Source organism: Channa argus, chromosome 1 (assembly GCF_033026475.1).
Source record: "Channa argus isolate prfri chromosome 1, Channa argus male v1.0, whole genome shotgun sequence".
In the NCBI taxonomy this organism is placed as follows: domain Eukaryota; kingdom Metazoa; phylum Chordata; class Actinopteri; order Anabantiformes; family Channidae; genus Channa; species Channa argus.
Window position 1 is genome coordinate 42,098,597 of NC_090197.1, and position 19,216 is coordinate 42,117,812.

General features: G+C 39.5%; 1 protein-coding gene across 11 annotated transcripts in view; it reads left to right on the forward strand.

Moving 5' to 3' along the window:
* Nucleotides 1–6,442: 6,442 nt before the first annotated feature.
* adgrb3 (adhesion G protein-coupled receptor B3) overlaps nt 6,443–19,216 on the forward strand; it is a 107,541-nt gene continuing 94,767 nt past the window's right edge. For 4 of the 11 annotated variants that reach the window (XM_067522899.1, XM_067522927.1, XM_067522906.1 and 1 more), the window contains exons 1-2: nt 6,446–7,258; nt 8,835–9,603. In XM_067522899.1, the coding sequence (XP_067379000.1) occupies nt 8,850–9,603 (754 nt within the window). In that variant the 5' untranslated portion in view covers nt 6,446–7,258; nt 8,835–8,849. Of the gene's footprint in view, nt 7,259–8,834; nt 9,604–19,216 lie in introns of all 11 variants that reach the window. The other 7 variants (XM_067522917.1, XM_067522949.1, XM_067522962.1 and 4 more) reach the window with 3 other exon arrangements.

Sequence of the window (19,216 nt, forward strand, 5' to 3'; positions counted from 1 at the left end):
GTAACATATAGCAGGGGTTACTGTGGGTTTAAGTCTGTCATCCAACTGCTAAAGATTAAGTTTTTAGATCAGGAATACTTGTCAATGCACAGAGTGGGGGCAGGGGCTCGTGCAATATTTACATAGCTAGGGAGGGGGGGTTTGTAGGAGTCTAAGGCCTGGCGGTTGGAACCACATTCAAAGAAAACAGATAAAGCCCCAGAGGATTCATGCTGTGCAGCATTGTCTGTTACAAAAAAATAAAATAAAAAATGGAACAACTGCTGGGGAAAAAATACCTTGTTTTAAAATTCTGCTCTAAACCAAGGCATGGAAAAAGAAAATAGAAGTGTGATTGGAATGTAAAGCAGTGCTGTATGCACCAGAATGGCATAGTTTAGGTTACAGGTGCATGACAGGCCCTGTATATGTTTTGTTTCTCAAAGATATATTCCACTTATACAGTATATTCTACCGGCTGAAGCTCAGTGGTATCCCATTAAAGCTGTCCAGCTAGCATGCGCAAAGCTCGGAAACGGGTTTTCTACTCATTTACTCATCCTCCTGAAGAATCATCTGAAATTATGCCTGTTTTTCCACTAATGTATTAAAAATGAAAGTGAATTTATTAATATTTATACTGAGCCATATGGTAAACAAGTAACTCTGTGGCTGGAGATATTGTGCAGATTGGTGGATGTCAGCATTGTTTCTCTAAAGGAGACATCTGAAAAGTAAGTTCCTTTGAGTAGACAGCAGACATGTAACGTCAAAAGGACCTTGGGAAAGAAAAGTAATGAAAGATGCTGATAGAAAAAACACTTGTCAACGTGGGGATTATACAATTAGTTTGAAATAGCAGCGACTGATGACACAAAAGATTGCTCTTTAAAAGTCCGGATACAGTTCGGAAATGGGAAAAAGCTTTGTTCATACGTAGCCATAGTATGATGTACATTTTTTACCAATGGAAACCAAAACAAACAAACAATACATAAAAATGTGTGTGTACATACATTTTACATCCAATTACAACATTAGCGACTCCTGAAACCTTCCATTTTCCTCAAGCCATCGCATCACATAAAACCTGCTAAATTGCTGTTTGTATGTAGTACTTTGCTGCATGTCATGATTTGCACCTGTAAAGCTTGTTTTCACAATTGTGTCCTGGTGGTTGGTGTATTTGTATTTGTATGTTGTATTTATTTTTTTAGAAGAACAAGGATTTGTGACTGTTTCCATCTGAACAGCTTGCTTCTTTCACAAATATGTCAAACCATTGAAGCAAGACAGCATCAGCTTCCCTGTGATTTTGAGCACTATTTCCAAGTTTTAGAGGCTTTGCTAATTCAAATACTGTGTGTGTGTTTGTGTGCGTGTGTGTGTCTAAGTGTGTGGGTGGGTGGGTGACTGTTTGCTCAACTGTGTACTTAGTTATTTTACAATGATTAATTAAAGACAGCATCCACACTGTAGGAGCACCCAGATTCATTTTAAGCCTCATCATCTTTACCGTACATGCTCTGTTGTCAGCAGACTGTTATTGACAAACACAGTGTGTGTGTGACTGTCAACTAATAATCAGACAGCCACACACAGCACGAGCTTGACCCCAAAACCCGGCCATCCAAACACACCAACTACTCTCAAGTAAAACTCCACGAAACAGAAGCACTGTGTGTTTATTTTCCCCTTGTACAGGAGCTTTTTCATTTGCCTAAATTCATCTCTTCTCTTAATGTCTCACACTCAGAGATTCTAGGTTCATCAGTGCTTTTATGTCTTTCTTATGCCAACAAGCAGCAACAAGTGGAACAAGCAGCACGGTCACTACTCTTAAAAGATGCGATCGTTTCACACCTATTAGATATTTGTTGAATTTGCCACTTTTAGAGCAGGTGCAGAAGGACAGATACAGTACGTGTTGACTGTAAACACGTTATGAGACAGACCTTGGCTTTATATCTCTGAGCAGGGACGTTCCAAGACTCTGTTTCTACTGTGGAGCGTATCAGAGGGCACAGTCAGAACACCATACATTTCACCTCATTAATCAAGCAAGGTTAAGCTAAATTAAAATTTATGGTGCAGTTTAAGTCAGAAGAGCTGAACACGAGGTAGTATGAAATGTATTTTCACTTATAAAATAATGAAGTATTTTTAAATTTTAATGTTTCCGGGATAATAAATATTTCATTCGCATTGACATTTTGATAAAAGTGAACCTCTGAAACCTTGATTTATTGATGAATGACAAGTTAATAAGTTACTCAGTTGTTCATCTTTGAAAGAATATCTCCTTTCGACGAGTTTCAGATAATAAAGTCCTCTCTTTGTGGCACTTCAAGGATTTTCCCCACTTAATACAGCATTAATGCAAATATGCCTGCTGATATTTGTACTGTTGCCGATGTTTGTAAGGGGAAATGAAAGTTTGCTCTTAGCACTGCATTTGACCAAGCAACGGTTCCTTACATTATATTAAAATTCAAATGGAGTTGTAAACAAAAATAAATACAATTAATAATGCACTCACACTGATTATCCACGATGGTCCGCTCAGCAGTCAGAAAGCTCATATCCCACACATGGTAAGTCATTTTGATTGATTGCATGTTAAGTCTCTCCAGTCTATATTTAAAGAGCATCCGTTATGCTTCTTTGTGACAGACATTGATTGTCTCAAACAGCTAACGTACATTTCTCTTTGCACTCACTAGGAGTGTTTATTATTGCCATACAAGAAGAAGTGCAAGAACTGCCCTCAGTACTTAACCTCATCTAGACTACAGCACTCTGCAATTTCTGCAACAGTTTTTAATTAAATATGAAGAAAAATGGGAAAACAGCCCTTGAAGCGATGCAAGGAAAGTGCCCACACTTTAATTTGTTAATAGAGTGGTACATCATTAGTGTAATGATTGCATCGAACCATAAGACGCGCGTCTGTATACAGTAGTAGTGACATCCAATAGACATGACACATGAAGGACATTAATGTAAGCATGAGTCCATTTTGCAAATAGTTTGTGGGTAAGCCTTTTTTTTTTTGTCTGTAAAAGTGATTTTGCACTTCTATTCATGTCCCACGATACTTTATCACTTCCTTATTTAATCATATTGCTCTAAATAGTATGAGACTGGGGAGTTCTTACTGGGAGATTAATGCTATTTTTTAAATATGAAACTGCAAGACAAAGAGCTCCTTCACAAAGGTTCACGAGTACAATAAAAAAAAAGAGTCAAGAGCTACGCCAGCTGCTCTGTGAGGCTGTAGGCATAGTGGTGCTTTAAGCAAAACACTAAAATAAACATGGTAACCTGCTGGCAATACTGATGTTTAGCAGATCTAATGTTTACCATATTCACCAGATTTCCATGCTCTAGCGTGCCAACATTTAATATTAAATATATATGAGGTAAAGTGGAAATATATTTAGTTTTGGAGGAAGTTTAATTTTGACTTGAATGGTGCTACATGGAAAGCAAAAGGATTCATTCCCTGGGGACCATGAATATCTGCCCCCAATTTCACTGCAATTCATTTAATTTCATTCAAACCCAAATTTGTTAAAGCCACAGGGTGAACTGTTCAGGATCGCCAAAGTCAGTAGAATTTATCATGTGAGGTCCTCTATATACTTAGTTTCAATCCATCCAGTAGTTATTGACCAAAGCGGTGGATCAACTGACATATATTGCCATCCACATAGCCACCGTGCTTTTATGGCACAAATCGGAAGAGTGATGTTTCCTCATCACTAAACCTATATCTACTGTAGCAGAGGAAGGCAGTTGTATCATTACTGTGCGGCAATTTACTGAAGAAAAAGTAGCAGTGCAGTTGTAAAGAGACAAGAACATACTCCCAGATCTGGCTATTAAAGAACTATACTGTGTAACTACTGTAATGACAAATAGGGTATTAAATTATCCTGCAGCAGCACAGGAGGAAAGTGAAAAGAATTCAGCAGTTCAAGAAAAGCTTCTTCTGGATGTGCTCATCTGGGGTTTACCAATAAGTCACCCAGCTGTGATTCCTGCAGTGAGGATCCCATTATCACTGTGCTCAGACAAATGTAACATATGGACAAACCTGGTGGTGACTGATTGGAGCTCAAAGTCTGAATACGTTTTACTGCCGTCTGGAGAATCTCTCCCATGCGCCTGTGTATGTGTGTATGTGAGCATGCGTGCCTCCACTGTATGCACTGGTGACTATTAAAAAAATAGTCTAAGAGACTGATAGTTCATATATTCTCAAAGCAGTCACACAGTAATGATTCACAAAGGTAAGTTTGGTAAGTTTGCATATGATAAACTGGTGTTTATCATGTGTTCAACAGACTGATGTTCATCACATGAGATTTTGTAACGCACATAAACAGCCATTATATCAAACAGACATGCTACTTAGCACTCACACTCAACACACACAAACGGGAGCAGGTGATAATGGGGCTATACTTTATACAAGGTTATGAATAATTCAGAATCCATGTGCCCGAACACAATCTGGAGTTGACAGAATAATATGACAGATTTTGCAACCGAACAAATGTTTTAAATGTACGAGTTTCGGATACATTACTAGTGAGTCCAAAAGGTTTAATGAAGGTCCTTATGTGTTTAATGATGTATCTGCTGTCACAGGTATTTGTGATGTTTAACTCTTGACATTTATTAAATTTGCACACAACGCAAATTGTAGTACACTGTCTCTATAACAAAGAGTCAACTTTTGAATTTAAAGACGACAAATGCATCTTTTATTTAAGACATTGTTGTAATTGCATAATGACGCACAGCATTCCACTCCAAATCTGACATATTAGTTATTTCATTATTTTATGTTCACTGTTGACTATATGAAGAATATCTCTTTACAAACTGCATCTCTCTCTGACTGCTGAAAGAGCAAACATGCAGGGTAGACTGATGGCAGTAGTCCTGAGGCTTGGCAATTGGCCTTCCCATGAGTCAGTGGAGAGATACTTATTGTGTTTTCATTGTTCAATAAGGCTTTGCATGAATTTCTTCCACTCTTAGCTTGCTGAGCCAAAGGCTCCCTAAACACCAAATTCTTCATTATGGCCGTGTAAAGTGGGCTGGCTCAAGGTCGATGTTCCACTGGCTGCATGAAGAAAACCTGCTGCAGGAACAGACTGCAGCAACTGTGTTGAATGATTCCAGTTTCCTTTATGTTTGGCAACAGATTAACAAAGTCATAAACACTGCATTGTACAGGATGTTGAAAATAAGAAACATTTCTTTCAGATTGTCACACTACTGTGGCTGATACACTCTGTGTAGTTCTGATGGCTTCTTTGAAAAGGCTCACTTACAAACACTTCACACTGAAACTTCCTGGAAACAAATAAACAAGTGGGCTCTTCATGCAGCATCTGCTCAGATGGAACACATTCAGTTGAGGCCCGAAAGAGACGGCCAGGCTAATGAGAGTTAAATATGCACAGCAAAAATGATTAGAGCAGATGACCCAACCCTCCAAAAAGCTGAAAAGTCAGAAACTGGGGAACAATTGGTTCTATCTGTTCAAGCTACTCTAATCTGCCACCACCTTTTGGAATATGCGCATAATTCAAATAATGTGAATCATCTATGAGGTCCAACATGTGTGAAGGTCATGCACAGAAATTTCTCATTTATGATCCTTTTTTAATGCATATTATATTTGCATTCTTAACGTGATTAATCGTGTGCTTTAATTGCATGAGATGAAAAAGATCCATACAGGTCTCATGTCCATTATTGTTCCATTCTTGCCATGAATTTAGCCCATAGGACATTAAGGCAAAGCCACTGATGCAGTTTTGCCAGTGGCCGACTGCTAAACCCCGGAGCTTACACTGGATACAATTGGCTGTTGATTGTCAAATGAATGCCTCCAACAACGAAGAGAAGGAAAAAGGCGCTGAAGCTGAAGCTCTCTTTATTTGTCAAGTACATGTTACTCTTACCTTGAATATACTGTAGGCTACACACACACATAAGCCTTCCACTGAGAGCGCACATGCCTAAGAAGATGGTGAAGGGGAAAACAAAAACAAAACAAAGAAGAAAAAAAAAAAAAAAGACAGCAAGTATGATATGCACCTGTAAGGTACAAGGCTACCCGGAACAACTTTCCAAAGACAGCACAAGTTGCCCCATAAGCGTTTGTTCTTCCAGCAGCGTGGAGGCAGCGAACAGGAGGGCGTGCGGCGTGCTGAACACCACCAACCAGGGAAGAAATCAAAATAACAGCGGCTGTCATCCGTCAGAGGAGAAGGGGGGGAAATTACCAAGCGCTACCAGCCAGCTTGCAGGTCCCACTATTAGAGCGCGCACGTTCAATTTATCATCATGTTATTCTCACGCACTCCCCAGTCCCCTAAAAAATAAAAAATAAAAATAAGAAAAAGAAAGTCCATGAAATATTCCTTTTTGGGAGAACGCTGCAGCAGCAAAGCCCGGCGTTGTCTGAGCACAACTGAGAGGGTCCAGTTCATGGGGGAAACCCTTTTGACTCAAATTAAGGGGAGGCTGTATGAGAAGAAGAAGGAAAAAAAAGGGAAAATGGGAGGAGGAGGGCAGGGAAGAAAGAAAGTGGTGGTGGTGCCAGACGCAGCGGCAGTAAGAAGCGTACGTACGTGCTTAATCTTAGCGGCTGAGTGTGTGACGTGATATTGCAGCCTGCTCCCGGAGCTCTGCAAGCACCGAGCAAAGCGCGTCTATTTCTCTCTCTGCTGTAACTCACTGGCTCCCCAACATCTCACGTCCACCCACTACGGATCTTTTTTTCTCCCCCCCTTTTTTTTCCAGAGGGGGGGCGCGAGACTTGCTGGAGAAAACATAACGGTGGGAAATAGAGACGTGGAGTCTGCCGAATTAATTTTATGGTAATTCTGTAAAGAATTGCTCTCTTCTCATCACTCCAAGAATTTCTGTCTCTGTCTCTCTCTCCTTCTTTCTCCCTATCTCTCTCTCTCTCTCTCTGTCTCTCTTTCCCTTTCTCTGTGTCTTTCTCGGTGACTGTCGTGTGTTGTTGCGCTCCGTTTTGATGGGAAAAACCCAGAAGAGGAAGAAGACAGGGGGATATGATCGGGCAGACCGGAGTGTAACGCATTTTATTTTCATCCATTGAACCATCTTGTTGCGCCGGACTTGTATCGTCGGGAATGGGGAGTATTGATTCACCGGAGGGCTGCAGAATTTATTTATAAAGGATGTGGTCAAGTATGTTGGAAAAATAGCCATAGCTCCGCAGTGTAAGGTAAGATTGTTATTTATTGTTATTGTTACTTTTACCGATATTACATGAAGCCCCGAAAAGCTCATTTTCATATGTCATCCATCAGTTAAAGTTTAGCCTCCCCCTGTTAAATATGTGTCCTGTCTATTCATCGCGTTGGCTTTGGAGCTTTCATCCGCTCACATTAGTCCAGGGCGCTTAACAGATCATTTCAAAGAGCTCATCTCCCTCTTCAGAGGCAAAAATCACTTTAAAGTGCCGAGCGTCGAAGTGACACTGCGTGAGATGGAGCTCGCGTCTCCATATTCAGATTTCCTCTCGAGACAAAATTGCTCTTATAAGCCCCGGCAATGAAAAAATCAGCGTCTCTTGACGACCGATGTCTCGTCTCCAGAATACAGATTTGCGTGTAGCCTTGACCATGCAATATTGCGGAAGGATGGGGAGTCGTATGGATTTATTGCGACTGGAATCTGATTTCACTCAACGTTTTGCTTCCACAAATCCTTATGTAACACATATTATCCTAATGTAGTGTGACGGGGAAGGTTTTATCCTTCAGACGGAAGTAGTCTGAGACATAAGTGCAAATGTGTCTATTCTCTGGACTCTGGTATATATAGCCTAGTTGAAATTTCAACGCCTACACACACACACACACACACACACACACAAACACACACATGCACGTTGTGCTGTGACACTGCTCACAGCTGCATTGCCTGTAGGATTAAAGCAATCAGGACATCGCATTGCATTCTCTCTCTCTCTCTCTCCCTCTCTCTCTCTCTCTTTCTCTCTCTCTCTTCCTCATACAAACACACTTAGGAGCGCACACGCATGCAAGCTGAAACAACACAGACACACTCAGACGCGCGCACACAGACACACTCACAAACACGCTGGCTCTTTATCAAATTGCATTGTCAAAAAATGTCAAGCCCTGAATTTTGGAGACATGCAGTGCGGGTGGCGGACCGAAAGCTCGCAGAAGGGGAGAAGCCAATAGTGACCGGGCTGACACAGAATGAGATTTCTAGTCAGTGACTTTGTCCTCCTTGTATTATCTCACTCACTGTCGTGTGCGGAAACTGACTAAATCACGAAGAAAACAGCTTGATTTGAAAAGATCCTGGTTACTGCGTAAAATGAGCAGCTGCATCCCACAGCTTGTGAGGACCGCGCTCACTTGGATTACGGCTTTCACAGTTTTTCTTTTGATGTTAGATATTGTAAACAGCTATATTTGAATATCTCCAGGGATTGTGCCACACCAAACACGAGCCAATTAATAGTTTCTAAATGACTCACACTATTGTACCCAGCACCCCCCCAGTAAGATAAATAAATGAATTAATAATGGCAGAAGCAACCACAAGGTGGCAATGTTTGCACAAAGTCTAGTAATGAAAGAGGCAGGATGGAGATGCAAAAGACACGTTGCTGGGGTTAATGTGTCTTTTTTCATTTTCATGGCAGGACTTGGTAGGAAATGTGTGAGCCACATCAATCAGAATCGATAGATATCATATATCATGTTTCATGTGCCTTCTGCTTTTATGTTCCGCTGTGTAATTCTCTTGATCTCTCTTCACAGGCCAAATGACATAGGATGAAGGCTGTTCGAAACCTGTTGATTTATATATTTTCCACCTATCTTCTGGTTATGTTTGGATTAACTGGTGCCCAAGATTATTGGTGTTCCACTCTGGTGAAGGGGGTCATTTATGGATCATATTCAGTGACTGAAATGTTTCCTAAGAACTATACAAACTGTACATGGACGCTGGAGAACCCAGACCCTACCAAATACAGCATCTACCTGAAGCTATACAAGCGAGACTTGAGCTGCTCTGAATATTCTTTGCTTGCTTATCAGTTTGATCATTACTCACATGAAAAGATCAATGAATTGCTGAAAGTCAATGAGTCTATAGTGTACCTTTGTGATTCGAAGAATTTTTATGTATTTTTGCTGTACGACAAGAATTTTGTTCAACTACGGAGAGTTTTCCCTTATGATTATAATGGATTGACGCCACAGAAGCTGGATGAAGAGGACAAGTCTATTGTGGAGTTTCTGGTGTTGAATAAGGCGAGCCCCAGTCAGTTTGGGTGTCAAGTGCTTTGTACGTGGTTGGAAAACTGCCTGAAACTAGAGAAAGGGACAGTGGAGACATGTGGGATTGTGTACACAAAATGCACATGTCCTCAGCATTTAGGCGATGGAGAATCAGAGAGCATGCTCATGCTCAACAACGTGGTTTTACCTCTAAATCCACAAACAGAGGGTTGCTTGTCACCCCAACTACAAGCTGGGCAGGTCTGCAATCTGAGTGCAGAAGTGAAGCGGCCTCCTAAAGAAGGTGAGTATCCTGTCACCTTCCTCCCTTATGCTGAAATAGATGTAGGCTTAATGGACTACTGTATGCATAGATAAGATAGTGTCATGTCAGTCTAATGTGCATGTCAGTCACTCCCTTCTCTGCCCTTATTGCATGTTTGAAGTATGATGGCCCATGAAACAAAGAGCACACATAGATATATAGACAGCCGTTGACTCAGAAAATTATCAACTTCGACAACAAGCCTGCCAGAGGAGTTGGGTGTAGTAAAGACCACACCAGCACAAACCAAACCACCCAAAGGGGGGGGTCTTTTTTCATTTGGTTGGATTGAATTCACAATGTTCGTTGCTATGAATTTAAAATGGCTGTTTTTGTGCACATCAGCACAGAGTTAAAATGGCTGCAAATCCGAAGATATATTTTTTGTGTGTTTATACATTTATGTCAATGTCATCCATACAAAGACCGACAGTGGTCCATATGGACGCATAACCTTGTTTGTTTATTTTTTTGACATCTATGTGTCACATGAAGCATTTGGAATCATGGATGCAGCTGTGGCATATTGGATCCCATTGCCAATGCAATGCAACATTTAAAAGTTGAGAGCAAGATTCAAGAGTGATAAGTTGAATTTGTAGAAATGAATAATTATATTCATTTAGATTAGGATGAGTGAATAAAAGCGTATTCTGTTGTGTTTTAAAAGCTGTGTTTTTTATACAGGGAGGCTTGTCCAGTGTTGCCATAGAGCAATGCAACGTGTTTCCACTCCATGTTGAGCAATAATTAACATACAGTCAAAAGCTTACAAAGGAAGCTGGCATTCTGGGTAGCTCTGCTTGCAGCTTGTATTCACACATATGCATAAATACATACATAAAGCACCTACACTGCACACCCACACACATTCACAGGTAGACAGCTGAATGAACATTAAATAGTAAACGCTCCTGATAAGGTCGTAATGATTTTGTTCATTAGTGTCAGCAGGTAGCAAGGGGACTTTTTGTAGTTAACACATTTGTGCAGCTCTTTGAATTGCTAAGGGAGGCCTTCTTGACACATAGCTGCTTGCATTTTAACTGATAGCACAGGAAAAAGCCCAGAGGAATATGCTACATTCTTTAAAGGTGAGGTGCGTTTACCGTGAGACATAAAAGGAGGGGCATTCATCACAGCACACTGAACCAAAAATAATGAGTCAACCTTTAGATTTATTCGTTTTTTGAGGAGGGGGGGGGATAATGATAGCAAGAGCGTTATGGAACCATCTCCCTCGTGGCAGTTACCAAAATAACAGTCGCTATAAAAGCACCCTGGAGAACAGGTGGCAGTTTTGTAATCAAGAGGAACAGGTGAACATCGATTGCAGCAATTCAGCTGTTTGCTTGACTTTTGCTGTGTGTTGCTACATGCTGCACACTAACGCAGGATTTTTCTAGAACTAGAAGTCTTCACCATGCTTTTGTAAGAGTTACAGTATTCTTGCTCTGAATTCCAGCGATATATTAGGCAGCCAGTCTCCATCTAGTTGAATGATAAACTCCTTATGAGTATGGTTCACCTACCCTTTCAACTAGAGCCCTCAAGCAATAATGCATACAGTCTCTGGTGCAGATTGCCAATATAACTCATCCTGCAGTCAAGCAGCATGTGCGGCAACATCAGAGAGTATGACTCAGCTTTGTGTATTTTAGTCAAATAATTTTATCATTTCATGAATCGTCTGTTCACAGCACAAGTATCACTGGGAAGTATTGTGCATATTTTCACAGGAAATTCTCTGCTCCAAAATAACATTTGACATTTTTTTTTATCAGCAAGTTAATAACAGCTTAAGAGCAAAGCTTTTTTTTTTTTTTTTTTTTTTTTCTCGCAGAAGATTTTCTACAAGCTTCTATTTATAGGGTCAGTTGATGGGAGGTTTGAATAAATCCGTTTTCATCTGGATAACGGGGAGATCACCACTGGGTTTAAAAGAGCACTGTGTCTCCTGTGGCATCATGGTGACAGAGTGGGTGTTCCTGATGAAGAATAAAGCATTACAAACAGTCGACAAGGGCTCCATTTGATAAAAACGCTTGTCTTTGATCTCTTCAGTTCCTGGTAGAGGATGGCTTCAGAGCACATCAAAGAAAAGTGAGGCTGGAGGTTGTACACTCCAGCCACGCCACCGAAATGCCCCGCCGGTGTTTCACAGAGACACAGGATGACAACATTTTAAAGGTTAAGGCTCTTAACTATTTAAGGTGATTATAAAGACAAAGGACAGACCGCATTCCTTCATACTGTGGCATTTTGAAAACCACCGTGACACAATGAAATCCTCAACCAGATGTACTACGCGTATGACTCATTTATGCAGTTTTATTTTTATCACATTCTCCCATTTCATGAATAAAAGTTGTAAAAGGAGGCAGCACAGTGGTGCAGTGGCACAGTTAGACGGATTTTATTCTCGATCCTTTTTTACATGTCGTGTGTTCGTGTGGATTTCCTCCGACATCCCACACATGCAAGTCAAGTGGGCTGATGACTCTGAGCTGCCCATAGGTGAATGAGTGACTGACTGCGTTAGCTCTGTGTCCTGGAGATGTGTCATGGGTGTTTTCTTGCTTTCAATCCAATGAATGCTGGGATAGGCTCCAGCTAGTGTGAGTTTTACATATTCTCTACACTACTACACAAATATCCCTGATGCATGTATTTTAAAATAGTTGAATCTCAAATGTGTAAAGAGCCATTCAGTAGCCAGATATCAAGTACAACCAGACATGTTTCCTTGTCCAGTTTGTTGCAGATGCTGGTGTTTACATGTATGCAAGCTTAAAATCCTCAAATTCACATTGTGCACAGTTCAAATCATCCACAAATTGTACTTGGCTCCGGGAAACAAACATCATGAGGCATTGTCTTGTTTATGGCTCAGTCTACTAGTCTGCCCTTGGCTGAGGAAAAGTGCCCCACTCTTTGTCTCATTTGGTTGGAACCTGCCAGTTTTCAAGATCAGGGTCAAGGAGTCAGATTGTTTAGGGAATTTTGTTGTTGCCTGTTCTCCCAGGTGTTGCTGCCACAGTTCCTCACCATTATGTGAAAACTGTCTGTTGAGATTCATGGTAATTGCCTGTTCCCTAAATTATTGTCACGTTTCAAAACGGACTTATTATTTTATTTTTGATTCAGTCAGAAATTTCAGCTCATATAACTGACTCACTCTTTCCCAACGTTCTATTTTCGTGTTGTCACTGGCTTATAAGTAATAGTGGGAAAAGATGATGAAAGTGACAGTGACAGTATGATGCTTTCTGGATACAAGGGTTTCTAATTTGTTTCAAATCCAATAAGGTTACAAAAGGGCTGACGCTCATAAGTATGCAAAATATTCAAATGAATATTGTATGAACCCATATTGTTAGTAACAACGATGACATCACAGATTTGAGTCCTGATCCACGGTTTTCCACTTGAGAGCAAATTGTTCACACTTCTGAACACTGATTAGATTCTTACTTGTAGTAGGTATAAATCATATCACTTCTTTATTTAGATTTTCTGACTTTAATAAGGCTGATTTGAATCAACTACTGCTGAAGAAGAAGAAACTTCTGTTGCAAAGGTTTTTTCAAAGGTCTAATAAATATGCAGCTGCTTTTTTGAGCACTGGCAGATGCTTACGTGATCATTACAGTATCTGACGACGCAGACCATGTGCCATGTACAAAATGGCAATAGGATTTTATTGGCAAATGAAATGTGTGTGAAGCGTTCTAATGCACTGTCACCTGCCAAAGTCCTGAGCACTGCAGCAGCTCAGCCGTGCTGCCTCACATAGTGAGGCCTTTTATTCCCTTTGGATCTCAGTCAAGTCACTCAGTAGTCACACTGCATTATGCTCACCCCCATTGTTCAGTACACTTGGAGGCCATTTTAGTTCCAATTCAGTGAAGGAGAGAGCTTAGCTCAACAGTGTAGAATCTGTTTGTTTAATCATGTATTATTTGTCTTTAACTACAGTAAATATCTTAAATACCCCATGTCCCAACTCCCCCGAAAATTCCCAGGCAAAATTGTTGCCAATTTTAGGAGTTTTAACCCGCTGTAAATATTTTTACTATGTGCAGCCCTCGGATTTTTAGCTGGTTCTAGCTGTGTCCTCTGTGTTCATTCTTCTGTATTCAACCTCCTGAGGCAGCTGTGTTGAGATGGAAATGCTAAAGAAAGTTGTTAGGGGATGACAAGGTCAACAAAAAAGCGTGATAGACTGTAAGACCCTGAAGAATCAGTGTGAAAGCGCCGGCCATCTTCTTCAAAAACGAACTGCCGAGCTGCATATTAAATTTCGCCTATTCAGAAAAGGATGGCGCAGCGTGTGGAACAAATATGTTTTATGCTGCAATCAATTACACAGTTTTAGGTAAGTTCAAGTAAATTTTGTGAAAAATATATAGAAAACTGCTAAAATTAGTTAAAATGTTACACCGGATTTTACTTCAAGATCTACAACGCTGTGATTGTTAGGAAAAAAATAATGGAGTCTGGAGGTGAGTGAGAAGTTCTTTTCTGTGTGTGGCTAAAAATATACATATATAAACTGTATAGTCTTCAAATGGCCCAGGTCACTGTTTCTGAATATAAAACTTCATGAGGCTCTGAGGTGATTTCTCAGTCTTTTTATACAGTGATATAAAACCACAAAAACGGTTGCCATGTTTAAAGTTATGTTTTAACCACTAACACTGTCACACATGGATGCAAATGGGCTCTTTGGAACCGCAAAGGTCTCAGTTTTCCAACCATGCACATTTACGACACAATAAAGTGGGGTTGCCCACATGAGACTTGATTTTTTTTTTCCCCCTATTAGCCCTTTTAAAACAACATATGTCATCCAACATTGGAATTTCTTTAGTCAATATTAGGTTAGTTATGGTTGTTTCCCGGAAATCTGGATTTACATATTTCTTTGCACAATTCAAGTAAGATAAGAATGTAAACCTGATGATAGCTGTGAGGGTGATTGGAGTTCTTGCCAGATAACTCTCCACCTGATATAAAACAAAAAAACACGTGGGCTTTAAACAAATTAAATAATTGCTAAAAAGTTTCAGTTAATCATTTTAAAGCACCAGTGCTGAGTGCTTTTTCTTACCAGGCTTGGCTGTGATGTTAACGATGATAACCTGCCAGTGGGGTGGATGTAGATCAGCTGTGAATCCTGTTGTTCATTTGACATGGATTTGTGATCTCAGTCTTGAGGCTGTGCTTCAGCAGCATGGCAATTGGAAGTCAGAGTGATAACTCTCCAGTACCCAGACTGCTAACTGCTAACTGCCTCCAAGTAAATTAAAGCCTTGTGCTGTCACAGCTGAACTGCAGACACGATGCGATGAAATGCAGGACGTCTGGAGGAAAAAGCTGGAAAAGGATGTAAAGAATGTGGACATTATTTTTGGTTATGAGACTAGAAAATAACACAGTATAACAAACTATGACTGCATACTTTATACAAATTAACTGCATTAATAAATAATCATAAATTGTGCCTAAAATGTAAAAAGGTAGTTTAAAAACAAACACATTTTGAACATTCTCTCTTATTTTTAAATATACTCACTGCTAAATAATGACATGGAGCTAAATTTTATACTCGGAAACAGGACTTCAGTAAATGTGCTTGCAGTAGTTACAGTTCACTACTGACAATTACATCAGAAAAAAGTATGTGAAAGTGTCCAGAAAAGCTCTAACCTACATTTTACGAATTAGAGCATCACCTCAGTGCCCATCTCCATCAATGTTGTTGTGTCTTGGAGGTGACAAGCCCACCGTTTTAACTACAGTAACATTTGTGATCAAATTTGTGAATAACAAGTTGATAAGGACAATAATGTCACATTACAGTGAGAACTGCAATTTAATTCTCGGATGTGAGGCAGACAAACCTCAAGTCCTCAAAACACAAGTCTGATTTATTAGCAAATGTATTCCACTTGTACCCAGGTTTCTTGTTGTAAATTCCAAATGGTGGTAGACAAGTGTGCCACTATATCCACATTCCCACAACTACTCAGAAATTCTACTTGAAAGACCACAGATTTGCCCGTTTAGAATTCAAGGTTTCACTCAAGTCTTTCAGTTTTTTGTGGATTAAACAAATGTAACACAAAGCAACAAATCGACACCACTTTGCATTTTTAAAATGTTCAACTGAGAGTAATTTTATATATTTTTGGAAAGAGAAAAAGCAAAGACATGCAGTCAGTTACATGTAAGTATCTGCTGTCTGTTTCTTTTAATTTACATATTCCCATATTTTTTTTTTCGAATCTAATACTTCTACATACTATGTAGTCTGTCCTTGCAAAATAATGTTGGGGCACAATAATTGAAAGGCAATTAATCCAATTTATTTAAAACTTATCTTTTACTAAAAATAGTACAATGACATCACATCAAATGATAAACCTGATTATGTACCATTTTGTCTCAGTTCATCTTAAATGAGTTCGGCCTATATGGCTGTTTCATTGCTTGCAGCCATTTTTATAACAGAATCCTGTTTTTTAAGTAGTGCTGCCTATTTAATATTTGCTTTGAGATCTGTCCAGATTTCTCTTTTTTATAATTTCGCAGTAGGTGCAGGGGGCCGGAGCCTATCCCAGCTGTCATTAGGCCATCACAGAGAGACGCACACACACAGACAGACAACCATTCCCACTCACACCTATGGGCAATTTGGAGCCACCAATTAACCTAATATGCATGTCTTTGGACTGTGGAAGTAAACCGGAGTACCTGGAGAAATCCCACACATCTGGAGGGAGAACGTGCAAACACCACACACAAAGGCTGCGAAAAAAAAAAACAAATTCTTTTCCATTTCACATTAAGAAACTGACCTTTTGTTTGCACTATTCACACACAGAGATTTTTTTTTTTACAGTCACTCACCAAACCTTTAGTTGAAGTTTAGGAAATACTGTGGCTTTGTAGAAACTCATGTGAGCATTATGTCAGGGTGCATTTTATGGTAACCAGAGAGCCTGGTGATACTGATGTGTACTCATCATACAGTGTAAAACACTTAAATTCAAAGTCAGACACTACTTAACGTGAACTGTGTTTTTGATTTATTCTTTAGACGTGGATAAGAAGCCGGTGCATTATGGCCGTCCATTGTTGGTCAGAAGGTTCAAAAGGTGGCAACATTTATTTTGAAATTGGAGTAATTTTGGTTACATTCAGACCTGATGTGGCCCAGTGCAACCAGTGCAAAGTGTCACAAGTCATATTAGGTGAACTTTGAAGCGAGACACATTTTAGACAGAACACGGCTGTAAACACGCATGGCCACGTGAATTGTGACATTATGCCACAGAATAATTTTCAATATAGGCGTTTTAGCTGAAGCACTTTAAGTTAAATATGTTTGATTTTCCACTGCAGAAAATACAATTTTACCTCTAATCATCTAGCACACTACTGCTGCATTATGTTTGCTATGGTGCATGCATGGGTGAAGCTGATGTGGTTCTTTGGCAAAGGCTCCATACAGTTTGCTACAGTTTGTTTCATCACCACACTAGCATTGCATACTTATCATGAACCATTTCCTTGTGTAATTGCATCTCTTGCATCCAGTCTCTATTTTGCAATTAATGAGATAAAGATAAGTGGACCTTATAAATCAAAGGAATAGCCACCACTGTGCTCTTTCCTTTAACTTCAAAAAGGTTTCTTTATGAATGCAAATATAACAAGTCTATGAAGGAGACTGTCTCATCTTCTTATTATCCAAATTAGATTTGTTTATGGCCATTATGTGCATAATTCAATGCTAACAATCATTTCTGATTCCCTGCCATAAAAAATAAAATATTCTTTCAGCCTCACTCGGGAGAAAAGCAGGGAACACTGTGAACTTGTTTCCATTTTATCCAGCTAGAACTGAGTGTGAAATTATGGTTTGGCATCTTTTCTTCACAGCGGAATAGAGCAATTCAGCTCACTGTAAAATTGGACAACAGCAATTGTGATTCTGATATGACAAATTAATTTAGAATGCAACATCCTTCAGACTGGGCCTCAGCAACTTCACTATTCATACTTCTAAGAAAACATGAACATTCTCATGAGTCTGTTCCAGCTCTGCCCTACAGTTCTGAAGCGAGGGTGAGTCTTTGAAGCTCTTAGCGAGGATAAACACTGTCATATGTCTTGAAGATTTCTTGTCATTTCTTTAAATAAGCTAAAACAAAATTTACTTCTAACTTTTGTGTGGGCTAGTTTAACGTGGTAAATTTTTTATCAAGCCCTTGTTACGCACTGCCAGAGATGTTAATGTAAATTAAGCACTGCTTTCAGCCTCTCAGTTGCATGTTCCTGCATTTCAACCCAGTTAGTTTTGGCCTGTCACTGGATGGCTATTCCAGCCCACAGAGGAGAGGCATTTGCATAAACATCCGCCCACAAAACCTGGCAAATGAGTCTGTCACTCAAAGATACTGTCTGTGTGGTATAAGTGGAGGCAAAATCCAAATTTTCTTTTTCTCAAGGGCTTCTGTAGCTGTCCTCACTTGCGGTCCCTCTGCAGTGTATATCGCAAGTGCCCTCATGTACAGTAGCTGTAATGGCTGCTGTCGTTAAACTTACATGCTATACAGTACTATGATCTAGGGCAGCATAAACACTTACATCATCATTGCAAACACCACCATGCAGTGTGCACATTCCTGAGAGACGTTTAGATTTTCAATACAAAGAAGTCAAAGAAGTCAAAACTGTATTTTCAAGCTTTAGGATTTATCAAGAACAGCTATATACAGTAGAAGATTCATACATTCAATATAAAATCTATTTTACCTTAAGCACAGACAACTACTATTTTAAGCATTTACTCTGGAAAGCAGTTTTCTCGTCAAGGGCATGAGCTTAAAGTGAATAGCGCTCAAAGATTCACATATTTTTTACTTTGATTCCAGATTCTCCAATTTAGACCTTACACTTTACCCTAACATTGTACACGATTCAGGCAAAAAAAATAAAATAAAAAATACAAAATACATCATATATAGCACTTGACAGCATTGGTATTATCAAAAAACTGAGTAAAATTAAATTGTTCTAATGATAATAATAAATAAAAAAATCTAAACAGCTGCTATTATTTGTCAGTAATTTGTTCTGCCTCAATCCACTAGCATAGCACAGTCATGTGAAATTCAAAGTTTCTTTCCAGCATTTCATTCGTCTGTCTACCTGATCCAATATGTGCATTTTTTTTATCATTATCATTTTTCATTCTACAGGACTAAATGCAAGTGCCTCAGTTGTACTACATCTGCTCGTGAAAGAATACCTTTGTTTATCAAGTGCCAAACTGTGTGTTTTTTTCACATTACAAAATGTATCTTCAAAATCTTGACAAAGTCCTTCAAATGCTCGATGCCAGATGCATCATGGTATATGTTAGTAAAGACAGCTGCTAACGAAGCCAGCTGACATTCGTTTGTGCTGCTGGTATGTGTCCATGGAGCACTGTGGTTATTTAGCTCCTCTCACTGTGAGGCAAAGTGTTACGTAACATAACAGAGATTTAGAAATTATCACTCTGCAATACTCTCGTGCC